Source organism: Sinohyriopsis cumingii, chromosome 12, assembly GCF_028554795.1.
Source record: "Sinohyriopsis cumingii isolate HCF-2022 chromosome 12, ASM2855479v2, whole genome shotgun sequence".
NCBI classification, from domain to species: Eukaryota; Metazoa; Mollusca; class Bivalvia; order Unionida; family Unionidae; genus Sinohyriopsis; species Sinohyriopsis cumingii.
The window spans coordinates 64,071,972-64,088,435 of NC_142972.1; the positions used below are offsets into that span (position 1 = coordinate 64,071,972).

General features: G+C 33.2%; 1 protein-coding gene across 1 annotated transcript in view; it reads right to left on the reverse strand.

Annotated features, from left to right (window-relative positions):
- Nucleotides 1-16,464, reverse strand: part of LOC149786595 (alpha-mannosidase 2C1-like) — a 77,854-nt gene that overhangs the window by 40,818 nt on the left and 20,572 nt on the right. Inside the window, 7 exon segments of the mRNA XM_089977095.1 lie at nucleotides 349-444; nucleotides 1,973-2,089; nucleotides 5,421-5,513; nucleotides 8,480-8,590; nucleotides 10,490-10,596; nucleotides 12,387-12,478; nucleotides 14,490-14,587. Of these exon segments, the coding sequence (XP_089833221.1) occupies nucleotides 349-444; nucleotides 1,973-2,089; nucleotides 5,421-5,513; nucleotides 8,480-8,590; nucleotides 10,490-10,596; nucleotides 12,387-12,478; nucleotides 14,490-14,587 (714 nt within the window).

Genomic DNA, 16,464 nt, shown 5'->3' on the forward strand with positions numbered 1-16,464 from the left:
ATTTCATCTGATGGATTTTGGTTTTTGAACACATTATGTGTCTTACAAACTGTCACCTAATCCATTCTATTCGAGTTTCTAAAGTTTAAACACAAAGCAAAGATTACAATGAAAATGTAGATAAAAAGTAGATAACACAAAAGTAAATACATATGCCTTAGTTGTACTAATGCAAATCAGATAATAAAAATCATCTAGTAATGCAAATGAGATAACACAAAAATCATCTACTAATGCAAATGAGATAATGAAAAATCATCTACTAATGCAAATTAGATAACAAAAAATCATCTACGAATGCAAATGAGACAAAGAAACATCACAGTACAAACTACTGTAGTGGCATACCTCCTGAACATATCCCTTCAGTGCATAAGAATCCCCAGGTGGAAAATGTGCCAGGACTTTACTGCCATCTATACCCTCCCACCAGAATGTATGATGCTGAAACACAAGTAACATCATTTTGATAAAATGTCAACTCTTTTTAATACAAAGCAGTTAATGGGTCTGCCACATATCCACCACAACTTCCTGCTCATCATTATTCCTTTTTTCCTGCTTCTTCTATATCTTTTATGCCTAATGCTGAAAAGTTTTAATTGATTCTTACTTGTAAAACTGACTGATATTTTAATAAGAATTTTTAAAATCATAAGACAGAACCAAAGAATCTCTCAAAACTAAGCGAATATTTCAATCTGAATCAATTTCTGAATGTATCCTATGCTAAATTAACATGAAATAATGACACTATTTCTTCACCTCACGGAATTTCAATGATTTATACATTTGATAATCAACTGTCTTTAAAATGTTGGGTTTTATTGTTTTTGTTTCTGCTTTCATTTCTTTTTAATAACATATTGCTTGCATGCCTTGTCTTAAAAAAGAAACATGTTTAATGGGAGGAAGTGGTTAATACCAACCAAACAAATGCTGTTATCTTATTTCTTTCAGATTTTGAAACTGTGCCCCATTGACTAGTTGAAACCAATTATATATTCTGTCCTAACATCTTAGATTTTATTTTATGCAAGGCCATTAATTACTGGATTTTCTGATAAAAGTAATATAGCCATGAATTATACGCTTGTACATGAACCCAAGTGGTAAATATTGCTACCTGCCGATAAAGACAACTTGAATTCAACTCCAACAAGGAACAAAGTATTGTTTTGTTCTTAATGTACTATTTTACCTTGAATTGGGAGGCTAATTATGTAACATTTTTATTTTCTATGCAAATAATCACAAAACACAGCAGAACATAGTTAACTTCAGACATCATGGTGTGGGATTCAGTAGAAATCTGCTGCTTCAATCTTTTATATGACTTGCTAGCAAATGCATTTGAACATAAGATAAAATGCTAATGCTATGATTGAATAACGGATATATTTCATCTCGTGGGTGAACAACTAAAACATTTTCAACACTCAATGAAACATATCCATTATTCACACATTCCAAACAAATATCCTTGTTGTAACTGGAAGACAACTGAACATATTCAATCAATGAGAACAGTAGGATGTATAATCTGTGCACAGTTTTGATGGGGGCAAAGATGGGTAATTAGACAATTCTTGTTTGATTATGGGCATAATGTTCTTCCAACCATATTGCTTAAGATTCAGGTTGGTTGGTTGGTTCATAGGTTTTGCAACACAGCTGGCTAAACCATGTTGAAAAAATGAGAACTAAGTGTTTTTGCCACAAAGGCACAGAGGCAGCTTATTTCATCTGGACTGGGTAGGCACTCATGCCTGTGACACTTCAGTTATATGTATGTCACTCCGACTATCAAGTGAGCAACGATATCTCCTGTCCTGGTTACAAAATAATAAACACAAAAACTTTTACATGTGATTGCAATAACAAAGTATGAACTTTCAAAGCATTGGGCATTATTCAGTGTCCATATTTTTCTAATATAATTTCTTTTCATTTTGTATATACTGCTTCTTACAGGAAACTTGTTGACAAGGTTCCAGCTCAGTTTCTGTGTCAGGAACCTGGTGATTCCACACTGCCTCATTATCTGTGGAAGCTGAGCAGAATAACCAAATGTGTCCGGCAGCCAAAACTGAAAGAAAAAGAATATGTCCCATCCTTAATATATCAATATCTTTTCAAAATCTTCATAAAGCTACATGTTAATTTCTTGTTTGTGAAAACAAAAACAAATTTAATTCTTAATATAAATATAACATTTCCAAAACATTTATGAACTTGTCAACACAAAAATAATATCTGTAATTGGGAAATGTTCATCTTGACTTGGTGGCATAATTTATTAATTGTCATACATGAACAACAAACATATGAGAATGACCAAAAATGGATGACTCTATCAAACTTTGTTTCAGGGAACAAGATTTTAAGCTTTATAAGCATAAACATCACAAGTCTAGGTAATTGTGTTACATTGTGTAACTCCAAGATCAGGTGACTTTGATTTCAAAGAACCTGAAAACAACAACAATTTTGATTTGAAGAATACTGGTCTAGACCCAAAATCTTTCCTTGTGAGCTTAATTCTGAACCAAAAAATCCTGAAACAACAAATAATCATTAACAGCAAATTTATGCCTACAATCTAACTAACTTACAAATATATGAAATTTCCATTTTGACTCTTTTTGCATGTCTTTTACCCGTTTCACTTTGGTCACATACAGAGACCCTTGCACAGATCTGATATGAAAAATGGGTCAGCTAATGTAATAGATAAAGTGTCACAAAACAGATTTCAACATCAACATTGAAATATAGAGGAAAATATTAACATTTAATACAAATTATTGGCCAGATATATGAAAATATTGATGAAAAGCTGTTTAGGTATTAAAAAAGCCTTTCAGACTGCTGTACAACCAAGAATCAAGTCTTAATAAATAAAAATAAACTGAGTTATATTTCCCCATGACAAAATAATGTACACTGCCTTCTTATTCTTTGGTAGAATTGTATTCAGATTGGCAACCAATGTAAAATCTTTGAAGCTCAGGAAAATAAAACAAAACATTTCTCAACAGAAAAAACATAAAAGAGATTTTATGACATCATAACAAAGTGAAGGCAGAATTTTGCAGAATCAGACATTGTAACAAAGCGAAGGCAGAATTTTGCAGAATCAGATCATGTTGGCCGGACGTCTTACTAGGAGTTACATAATTTTGGATCTCTAAATTGGCTTCAAAGGTATTTAATCCTTGTGCAAGTGGGGATTCTGCCAAAGGGCATATTCAGGCCAGATACCCCATAGCACACCAAGATGGAGTGAAGAAACTTGGACCCAGGCGGAAACAATATCAAACGGTAGGCATGTCGACTAATTAGGGATGAGAGAAGCTAGATCTTTCGCTGTGAGGGGCTAATACTTTAGGCGGGAAAATGCTTAATTCTTAGTCATAAATGTACACAGACCCGTCAGTGAGCTGCTAATTCTCAGGAGAGAGAGATGTATTGTCTAGTAAAGCAGGAAGCTTATGTTGAGGAGGGAATTTTTAGCTAAAAGCCACTCCGAGACTTAACTCACAAAAAGAAGGGAATTGAACTGGGTAAATAAGCTTCTCAAAGGAAGCTCTCAGGGTGCCGTGAGAGTCGGTGCTGAGATGTACCAGGATGTACGAAGTGATGACACTGAGAGAATAAGAAGGAAGCCATGGAGGCTTCCAGTGTGTTAGAAGGAGGAAGAGGAAGGAAGGAGGAAAGAAGAGAAATTATATGAGTACTTGGGAAAACTCACTGAACAGAGACTCTCTCACAATAGGACAGTAATTTCTTTATGATGAAGTAAAGAGTAAAGGGCATTTGGTCAACCCGGCTATTATTGTATTATGATATATTGAGCTGAAGATTTATATCCATGAAATTCTTGCATTTGTATATTTGATAAAATTGTTATTTATCCAACTTGAGTTGCTATATGTATTTAGAGAGTCAGAACTGCTGACTGGGGGCTTGTGAGTCATTAAAGTTTAATGCACACCTTCTGCAGTATTATTTATAATACCGTAGTGGATCAGTATTATTTATGATACAATAGGTGGGTTGTGATAGACATTATCTATATTAGTAGTATTTGTGCTGTTTTTATCTCAATGTGCCTTGTCAAAAGAGGTAAAATATGTCCAGAAACAACAGATGGTCCTGCAATATGATAAATTTATAACCACTAAGTCATGTACTTCTTATCTTACTTTCAAAGTGCCTTTAACATACTCTGAAAGGAGTGGAGCACAGCTAAGGTTAAATTTGAAATATACCACAATAATCTCCTTTGCAAGAGTAGCCTACATCTTGTACATTTGAGGCATACATTATGCATAATATGAAGAGTGCAGTAACTCTCCAACAGACAAGCACTCCCTGACTGAATCAGTGGCCTGGCATGAACCGCAGCTTGTCTTACTGGTATGGACCACCAGAGATAATAGTGGGCACACTGCTGGACAGCTGAATGGTCCATGGGGGACTGTAGTTTCTGGAACTGTAACACATGCAGAATGTAAAACTGATCTCCATATGGTTCCACATACCACTGAACTGCTGTATGTTACATGGCAAAACTTGTCGAAGTAGCATATTTCTGGATGCTAGATAATAGGTACAGCCTGCTGAACCAACTGGTCAGCAGCCAATAACTGTGTATGGCAAAAATTACCCTACGCACTCAGACTCGAATACCTGAGAGGAATGCTCAGACATGTTACAGTGGCTTTGGCCCACTTGGTCATAAATATAATACGGGAACACCCGCATCAGCTCCAAACATTTCATGGAGGTTTGCAATGAATGTACAGACAAAAACTGCCCAGCTGGCAACTACATCATAGCTTCCCATTCTATATGAAGCGTGATCTGTGACTTTATCAGCATCTGGAAAGAATCTGAGATGGCAGCTTTTTAAATCTAAAACTCAGTTCCTCCAATTTGGTGGAACTATTCAATGCAGTTGGCATTGCTTGTGTCATTTTTGATGAGGGAGATCATCCTGATGTCCCCACTACACAAGCAATTGATGCTGTCTTTGTGTAAAGGTTCAGTACGTTGCACTCTATTTGATACTTCACATATCTCTCCTTGTTCTTGTTGCCTTCTTCAACTCTTCTGACAATAATGTACAAACATTGCATGCAGAGAATGACAAACACTTCAATCTAGTATTACACATCTCATATTGTTCCTTCATCAGCTTGAACTGTATGCACTTACTGCATTGCATCATTATTGTTTAATATTTCAGTGTTAAGGGGGGGTAATTGGTAAGAGTTTCTTCCATTTATCTGTATGGTATGATGGAAAGGACAGGTATGAATTCAGGAGGTAGCAGAGTTTCTTTTCATTATGTTCATGCAATCAAGGAACATGTTCAAAGAACAAAATAAGTGCAGTGATGACATAAAGCTTACCTCCTTACATGTTACTCCAAACTCCTGTTGGAAGAATCTCTGCCCAAACAAAAAGTGCCTAATAAAGGCCTCCCCACTAGGTATGTTTCCATCCTGAGAAACAAAGAGATTGTATATGTCAGCTGATTATGTGCTCTTTTACTGATCCAACATTAGAAATATTAAAGAGATATTACAAACAATTTTGAAATGTAAACTGAAGGAGCACCATAAAGACAAGAAAACTTTAATTTTGTATGTAACATTATTGTACTAAGATGACAGAATAGGCAAGGATTAAATTCTGAGTATTGCAGTGAAAAAAACATCCAAAACTTTGTCAGAAACATGTTTGTCCTTAGAGATTTACATCACAACACTAGGTAAACAACCAGAAGGAAAATAGGGCAACAAACTGTCAAAAGGATGTTTTTATCTAAATTCATTACATTTGGGTAAGAATAAATACATATTTTGGGGATCATTTATTTCAAGAGTGAATGAATTTTAGCCTCAAATATGTTAACCTAACACACAATGCTCCTTTTCAGCTCCCTTTGTAAATCTTCTTAGACTTTAAAACCAACTACTGCCACCAAGAAGATATTTAATTTGTTTATACATGTCATGTTACTCAAACGACTTAAATACATTCAGTGACAACATCGTTCATTGCTTTTTAAATCTGTGATTGGGGAATGCGTTATGTATATTTAATTAGCATTATTTGTTATTTTGTTTCTTTTTCTTCTTTGTTTCATTATATGCTTTTGCAATGTAAGATTGTATGTTGGACTTAACCTTGTCCAAAATCAAGTTTATTTTCTACTTGACCTGAATTATTTGTTTTTTTATTTTATTTTGTAAACAATTAATACATAGCTCAAATATTCTCTACCTGTATGGGTTTAATATCAGGATAATTATTAATAGAAGTAAACATGTTTATTTGGGTCTGGGTCTAGAATAATAGGATTTCCTTACAATTTACTTGATGTACCCAACATAATCCAGGTTATATAATGAAATTTTAGGAACAGACTTTCTAATAATAACTAACATATAATTTTGTTAACATATACATGTTTCTAGAAGGTTATTTTCTGTTAGGTTATATTATTTTTAGAAAATCCTAATTGTGACCTGAGGTCAAGTAGAGGACTATATAATTTTGTTACTGAAAGAAAATTCATTCATACTTTAGGATATAGCAGAGTCAAATTGTATTATCGTTGTGACCAGTAATTCATTTTGGGCTGGTATTTATTTCTTGAAATTATTTAATTCAAGTGATTATTTTCTCTGGAAGTACAAAGTGCTCATATAAAAATAATATTCTTGGACAGAGACATTCAATGAAATTTATAGTGAATTTTAACCTGAAAATTATATTGCAGTGATGCAACAAAAGGCTGTTGGCACATCAACACCTTCAGGTTTAGATTTAATTTGGACTTCTATTAAATTGGAGTTCTATTAAATTTTATTCAGGCTTTTACTTAAAAGGACTTCAACTTTAACTATACGAAAATTTTGGATTTTATTGCAATACCATAAGTTCCTTTTTATTACATTTTTATTACATTTTCACATTGTACTCTGAGGAAATAAATTATTTGTTGAATTTTACAAAGCTGTTGCTTTTCACTCTTTTTTTATTACTATTTTTTGTGCATCAGCTTGTAACAAAGGGGTTCTATTGTTTTAGAAGAAGAGACAACATGCATTGTAATTTAAATTTATGGTTCTGTAGTAACTGCAAAATCCAGAAAAAAATGGCAACTCCAAAAAGGTTTGTAAATTCACATATATGAGAATTTTGTATGTTTTCAGTTGCACTCAAACTAAACTGAACATTGACTATAATAAATTATAGAACATTTGCAAATAGTTTCATGACAGTTTGTGAATTACAAAAGAAAAAAGTATGTGTTGTCATCCTTGTAGGTTAAAATAATCCATACAACACAAAGCAAGTTAACATTTTTACAGGCATCAGTCTGATGGCTGAATTACATATTTTGTGCTGAACTTACACATTACATCTGTAATTTGGCATAAATTATCAGTTTGCTTTTTCTGTGATACTATGGTGGGTTATTTGTTGTAATCAATCAATGGGTTCTTTGTATGCTTTATCTCAGCTTGCAGAGGATGAATTGTTGGTTGCTATAACAACCACATCCAACGTAGAATTTGTAAAACTCATGCATAGGTATTCTTAATTTATGATAGAGAAAAATATATATTCTTATTGTTGGGCTTAAATTATCCAAGTTCCACCGAATATAGGCATAACGTATTTGGTTTTCAGTTCATCAATCCACTTTTGGCTGCATATTATATGTTTCACATTAGTATACTCAAATGCTCTGGAAATACATAAAAAATATTTTGGAGAAACAGATAAGTTGTGAGAAATTAGACCAATAATGTGGCTACTATAGTAACAGTTTAAAAATGTAGCAAATAATATCAAGGCAAATGTTAAAACAGTGACAAAATACAACATTTCTGCTGTGTACATATGAATGCCAATGTTGAAAACTGCAAATTCAGTTTTAATATGTGTTTAAAGGTTTTCTTGCTAATGCAACCCTTAAAAAGGTGAAACTTATTTATGGGCAATCATGGATTTACTTTTTTATACCATGGAAGCTAACATATTTTATAGTGTATGCTTCAAATTTACCAACATTCAAATTTATTCAACAATCGTAAAATTTATACCGTGCTCCTTTTTCCAGACATGATATATCTTAAGTCATCAAATGACCAACATAAATGCAATTACTAAACCTAACACGCATTAGGTATGACATTCCATAATCTGTATGTAGCATGTGACAAGGTTGCTCCTTTGTAATTAAATATGTAATGAATAAACCATATCAAAGAACATATATACAAGTTTTGGGAAAGCAGTACAGCAGCAAGTTCTAAACTCTGATAATCAATATGAAAGTGTATTAAGTGTATAACTTGACAAAGTAAAATAAAAACCTATAAAAAAAGACCCAAAAATTAAATATAAATTTGGCAAAAATAATGCAATACCAATAATAATTTTGGGATCTTACCATCTCCACCCATGTTCCTCCTACAGGTATAAACTGTCCCCTCTTTACAAACTTCTTAATCTCCTCGAACAAGCTTGGGTAGTGCTGTTTCACCCACTCATACTGCTGAGCCTGTTCATGGAAATACAAAATAAAAGCAGACAACTTTAATGCTAAAATAATACAAATGTCATATACAGCAGTAAGGGGCATGCAAACAATGAAATGTAAAATATAGTCATCATCTCTTGATACTAAATTAAACATCACAAGCAGATTTAATTATCCATTACATAACATACATTTCACTGAATGTATAAGGAACTCGTAGACAAGCCCCATAATATTATCAGTCGGGCTTTAAATCATTGACACTAAATGTGTTTTTTTGTGACCAGTCTGAGTTGAATTTGTTATTTTTCTTCAAATTATTTGGATTCCAATAGATTATTTTTCCCTGGAAATACTTGTGCTCTAAATTAATTCTTGTACAAGGACAGTTATCAAAATTTACACAGAATTCAAACACTGGAATATTTTTTTCAGTGATTCAACAAAGAACTGTTAAATTGACACATCAGTATAATGCTGACAACATCACATTTCATTGCCTTCCATTTTGGATTTCATCGGGATTTGAACATAGTTTCATTAGAACCTTTTATTACTAGGACTTCTATTTTCTAATTCTTGAATTATTCTTAGATTATTGTTGGATTTGATTCATAAAACAATAAGTTCTCTTTCTCATTTTACCTTGTTTTTCAAGGGAAATAAATTATTTGTTAAATTTTACAAAACTTGTTGCCTTCACTCTTTTTTGTTACATTTTGTAAGAGCCTAATGTGGTCACTCACTGGATTAAGGTACTGATGCCAAAATCCCTCTAGTTGTCAATTGATGTGGAGCAGATATACATGTTTGTTTTCTACGATATAAGTACAGGGAGGGCATGAGATGATGTACTGTTCATTTCAGGATCAGGATCAGGTACGATTTAATGATGAAACCTGAAATTGTTGTTTGTTTTACTTCAGATATGTTTTCCAATCATAATGTATGAGGAGAACAGAAAAGAGGAAAATGTATGTTCCTTTACTTTGACAACAAGTAAAACCAAGCCCTTTAAGATGAAAGGCTGTGATGTAGATTGGTTTATGAGAAGAGATCATTTAAAGAATGTTTCATTGTAGTAGAAACAGACATGTCTTATGGCTAATCAACATCATTTGCATAAAGAAGAATGCTTTCTGTAGACTTTTGTACAATTTCTGCTGAGCAGCTACTGGGGAAAATTTGTTCAAATTGTGTTTTATATTTTTAGTTATGCTTAAAGATAGACAGGCCTCATTGGTACAAATTAAAAACAAAACAAACCTTAATACCAAAGTCTGTCAAGCTGCAAATGTCAATAATCTGAAGATGGTTACATAATTCCGTAGTCAATTGCTGTTTTTCAGAAGATGCTTTTTATGTTTGTCTATTTTTAGCAACATAGGTCATATTTAATGATATCAAGGAAGACAATTCAAACTATTATAAATGCATCACAAATGTACAAAACATTAAAGGAAAATGAATGGAAATAATAAAATTAGAATACATTTCTGAGCCCATAAATAAAACAATGATTGGATGGTATTTGAAATGCAAATAGTTTGGTTCTGGTTTCATGGGGTTTAATGCCATTTTTGAGTACACGATATGCTATATAAATGAGAGCCAGTATACATGGGGGAGCAAGAATCCTGTAATACCCTGAGAAGAATCAGTGATCCATAGAAATCTACTAGCATGCTTTCTCACATACCCACGTTTGTTGAGGCAAGACCTGAACCTGCTCAGACATGGACGAGATGTGTGAGTGACCTGTAAAGGCAAACGCTTTTTGATCACTTTGCTACCTTTGTTCTCTGAATGCAAATGGAATCAAAATAAAAAACAACAAAAAGCATTTGAACCCCATCTGGGGTTTTACCTGTCCTTTGTTATAATGGAGGTCTTCAATAATATAGAAAGTATATATCTTACCTGAGAACAGGTGAAGTTAAAGTCTTTGTATTTCTCCATCAGTCTAATTGCATTGCTCCAACTTCGGGCACATTTCCTAATGGCCTCTGCAGAAGGCCAAAGCCATGCTGTCAAAAACAAATAGTCCTAAACAAATAACATCAGTACTGTCATCAAAATGAACCAAATTAATTATAAAACTGTACTGACTGATACTGTCATAAAGCGGCAAGTCCATATTCATTTGTGTAAAATTAACAATGGTTTACTGTGTCAACCAAAAGTCTGTCAACACATGGGAATGCATATCATGGATTTGAAACTCAATTATGTTCAACCAACACTAAAATTTTTGTCAAAGTCAATTTTTCATGATACATCAGCATTATCACCTCTTACAATATAATTGTCAAGACAAACAGAAAACAACTGCCATTTTTATGGTGACATCATCATCTCTGGTTTTATTTATGCATTCTATATTTAAGCAAAACAAAAATAAGAAATAAAATCTGCTTACAAATACTCTACAACTATATTTATACACTGGCTACAGTCATCACCAGATTTTAATTTAGTGTAAACTAAATATTGTTTTTTAAATTTTATTCATTTGCTATTTCACCAAAGTACAGGTGTAAAATGACAAATTAGGAAAAGCTATCAATCATTTGATTTAACTCTCTAGCAAAGTGGAAAACCCAAATTTGGTAAATATAATTTCATTTTTTTAAAAAGAAAGAAAATGGTAATGTGATGAATGGAAGTGATAATCAAAAAATGCAACGAACATCTGAGACCATAAAGGACAAATTATATGATAACAGATGAAATGCAAATGTGAAACAGATGCAAATGGAACACAAAATGCAAACAACTGAAATGAAATATATATTAGGTAAAAGTACCTGCTTCAAGGTCTTTAGGCAAAAGTCCAGGCATTCCAAAACCACTTATGAATTTATAGGTATGTATGCTTATGAAAATGTCCCATGCATCAATCACATACTGTAGAAATGTGTATTTACTTGTATCACTATGACAATGTCCCATGGCATTAATCACATGCTGTAGAAATATCTATATACCTGTAACAATATGACAGTGACAATGGCATTAATCACATGATGTAGAAATGGTTATTTACCTGTATCACTATGACAATGTCACATGGCATTAATCACATAATGTAGAAATGTGTGTTTACCTGTATCAATATGACAATGTCCCATGGCATGAATCACATGCTGCAGAACTGTGTATTTACCTGTATTAATATGACAATGTCCCATGGCATGAACCACATGCTGTAGAAATGTTATTTACCTGTATCAATATGACAATGTCCCATGGCATGAACCACATGCTGCAGAACTGTGTATTTACCTGTATCAATATAACAATGTCCCATGGCATGAATCACATGCTGTAGAAATGTTATTTACCTGTATCAATATGACAATGTCCCATGGCATGAATCACATGCTGTAGAAATGTTATTTACCTGTATCAATATGACAATGTCCCATGGCATGAATCACATACTGTAGAAATGTTATTTACCTGTATCAATATGACAATGTCCCATGGCATGAACCACATGCTGCAGAACTGTGTATTTACCTGTATCAATATAACAATGTCCCATGGCATGAATCACATGCTGTAGAAATGTTATTTACCTGTATCAATATGACAATGTCCCATGGCATGAATCACATGCTGTAGAAATGTTATTTACCTGTATCAATATGACAATGCCCAATGGCATGAATCACATGCTGTAGAAATGTTATTTACCTGTATCAATATGACAATGTCCCATGGCATGAACCACATGCTGTAGAAATGTTATTTACCTGTATCAGTATGACAATGCCCAATGGCATGAATCACATGCTGTAGAAATGTTATTTACCTGTATCAATATGACAATGTCCCATGGCATGAATCACATGCTGGCTATCTCCATTTTTCTGTGACAAGAACTCTTGTGCTATCTTGTGTACCCTTGAAATAAATAATAACATTTGTAATAATTTACATATTGAGTGAAAAAAGTGAAGACATTTCAGGGTCTTAAAAACTTTGTTCCTGGAGCCCATGGGCTGCCAAAACCTATATCTCGTTAACCACAAGTATAAGTCTACATAGTCCAGCAACCAGAAACCTCAAACCAGATAGCTTTATGTTAGGTTCAGCTATTTCAGTGGGCTAATTCATGGTATCATGACGTGCTGTAAATTTTGTGCCAAACATATGTATAAAGCTATATCACATACAGCATTAGGATAATTAAAAGTAACTCATAACAAAAAAAGGAGAAACTTGAAGGCTAACAGTTAAACAAATCTATCAAAGTATTTTTCCTGTGATAATGAATGCAATCTGGATTACTGGGATTATTTCCTTGTAGTCCCACCCCACCCCTGACTTGGGTCTGATTTTGAAATTCATTTGAGCCTGCTCTAACTATAAAAAATTTCTTGGAATCTAAATACACTATGAAAGTGACCACCAAACATAATTTAACAGGTTGCGTGTGTAGATTGAGGAATGGGCAAACAAATACAATGTTTTTGCATCTTACATGTCAGTAAACCTACTTCATAATCAGTATGGAATCCTATACTCATTTGTTCAATAGTACATCTTAAACATGTGTAATTCCAATTATTATGATCTGACTGCATTTTCTATCTTGAAATTGGCTGTAAGTTGTCAGATGATGCTGATCTGGGTGTTTTTTACTTTACGTAACTTCTCAGAACTAGTTTCCAATGTATTTTCAGTCAAACTTTGTCTCAACTCCATAATAATAATAAGAAAACCTACCCCTCCCTATGATTTCAGTGTTGGAGGATATTTGGGTCTCAAAGGTTTGAATGTACCCAGAGGGGTCAGAACGCGTGACTTAAAATGTGGCGTTGTCCAATTGAGAATAATTTATATGACATTGACATTTATATCAAATTATTGTTACTCTCAATAGCTTGATTGAAAATAATGCATGTGCCTTTTTTCCTCAACATATAATGGTCTGAATTGTTATGAAAGTGACAAACATTAGCTGGGTGGAGTTGCTATGTCATTCCAGAATTATATTCAATATCGTGTTTGCAGCATGTGTAATAAATAAAATGCTCCATATTGATATTGCACTTCACAATGCCTTCTTGCTTTGCAGATGGCTCATCCTTCCATGGATCACAGTTGCATTTCAACATTTTGCTTGAAAAGTGAATCATACATGTATAATATTCCTCCTACCAAGATAATCTTGCTTCTATTTTATGCATGGAATGACAACAAACCTCAAAGAAATGATACAACTGATGACAAACGTTTAAATATTTAATAAGATAGATTAAATATTCTCATTTCATGGCAATGATTTTTAATAACTTTTGTATAATCCCACTCATATAAAGGCCAGTTCTATTCCAACTACTAGACCAGCACAACTGATGGGCATATTAGTGGTGAACCTGAGAAACATTTGGTCTGCCCAACTGTTCAAGAAATAGTCAATGCAGGTTGTAATTTCTAGATGAGGTTTTCTGGCAGAGGAGTTCCTGCTTTGAGAAATTTCTTTTGCACCACTGATTACAATATATTACATTTTTACATTTTTAAATTATCATCTTTAATAGAAACTATACAGTCATGATTGAGGTTGGGTAAAATATTAGTGTGCAATTGTTTTGACGATAATAATGCTTAATTATGGGACACAAAGAAACTTTTCCACATATGCAAAATTCACGTCTTCCATTACAGATACAGAAAATATTTCAAACCAATTAAACTTGATCAATGATCATTTGTAATGCATTATTAAGCAACCTTTATATTAAAATTGATTCCCAAAAGTAACAAGTACAGAGAATTGTACATGTCCTACAAACACAATATTTTATAGCAGATCTGTGTCTACACAAATCACAGAAGGTGTTACATTTTCCACATATGCAAAAAGGCAGTATTGCTTATAGAAAAAATAAAAATGCAACAAACTTACTTTTCAAAGGCACTCCTATCCTCAGATTGTATAGCGTTGATCATTTGATTTACCGTGTACAGAGCTTGGTAACCTCTCTCATTGCCCTCAGGTAAGTGCTACAATAATAATGAAATAGATAAACTTTAAACTATTGATATGGAAATATTTTGTTTAGTCCAGACTACATATGGCAGCCATAGATACATATATTTTCCATTTGATATAGATGTATATATTCTAATAGGAACAAGAAAAATAAAATAATGAACTTTCCATTTAAACTTGTTGCAAGTCTTCATTCAGTTCATCTTGTGTAAGTATTGGCATAAAATGAAAGTGAGTAAAACATATCACTACGACACTAGATTTTTGTTTGCAATACAAGCATGTAAAATTGCAAACTAAGCCATGAATGCAAAGTTTTGGAAAAGCCAAAAGGGAAAAATGCATGTGTGTCACAAAATTAATTGTACATGTATTAGTTCTATAATGAGTTATGCCAAGTCTGAAAAAATATATGAAGGTGTTCAGGAAACCAATTTTTTTCTATAACCTTAGAAGACTAAAACTATCTTGCAAGTCCAGCCTTCCCAGATTTAAACTTTTTAGCTTAAAAGCTAATTTAAAAGTTATCTGCTGGAGGGAGATACATCCCCTTATTAAAGCTACATTAAAAATCTAAATCACACATACATGGACATTAAATTATTTTTGTATATCACATTCCCCACATGCACTTATTATCAGGCTTATAGCAATATCAGGGGATGCAATCTACAAGCCGTGCAGGTTAGTACCAAGGTGCTTAAGAGTGTGGAGATGGCAAAGGGATAAAACTTGAAAGTTAGAAACATTGTCATCAACAATAGAGAGAATAAAAAGGTTGGACATTTATAGTTGGAGTATAGTTCCCATCAGAGATGAAACTCATCCAACCTGTTTTGGGGTAGAAAATGTCCCAACAGATCCTACATATTTTGCGAGGCCTCTCTGTAAAGAACGTGCTACTCAGCATGAGTGTATGTAGTAACTGAAGATTTTGAGGGATTTCCGCCACTCCAGGTATCAAAGGAAGATCACGCTATCTAACTGCCACCTAGGTGGTCAGATATCTTTTAGCTTTTGAGCTCAAATGTTGTAATCTTTGGAGGCTGGATTTGTGAGGTAGCAGTAATTCTCATAATGCATTATGATTTGGTAACGTATTTGAAGAATAAATAAAAGCAAATAAAATATGAACCAAATTTTAATGCAAATTTTGATATGACCACAACCTGAAAGTGAATGACATAGACTAAATTGTCTTAGCTGAATAATTATTCATGCCACTTAAGCCAAGAAAATTCATTACGGTGTTTACATGCATATGAAAACCTCGAACTGAACCCTTGACAAACTGTTGATGCTGCCATTGGAGGTGATGAAAAAGTGACTGATATGTCCTGCTTCCAACTAATGTTCACTAATTAATAAATGGACAAGCCCATGCCATTGTACTTGGTCCTGACCACAAAACAAACACTGTAGTCTATATCTGTCATTATTCATCAAATATATATATCTCCTCTTAAGATTGTAAAAGCTGCAACTTTGATGTCATGCCAGGACAAATTCCCACACTTGTCACTTGTTTCCTAATTTCAAACAGTTCCATTTTAGATTAACCTCTACTGCCCTACCGCCACCATCCTTCCTAAACTATGACCCAAGAGACTTCAACTGTTATGAATTCATGTAAGGTTTTCAAAAAATATTTGAAAAAAGTAATGTTGTTAAATTTCGTTAGAAAACCAATGGACTAATATCACTGTATCAAAACAATATCCCTGACACTGACAAAAGGTATGGGAATATTTTTTCATTCACTTTTGTATACATATAACTATAATTGCAATGTATCTTGAGAAATAAATTATCTTTTTCCAATGTCTCAAAAACTTATGATGTTCACATAATGATGAAATACAATCATAATGGGATTAAAACTCATGGG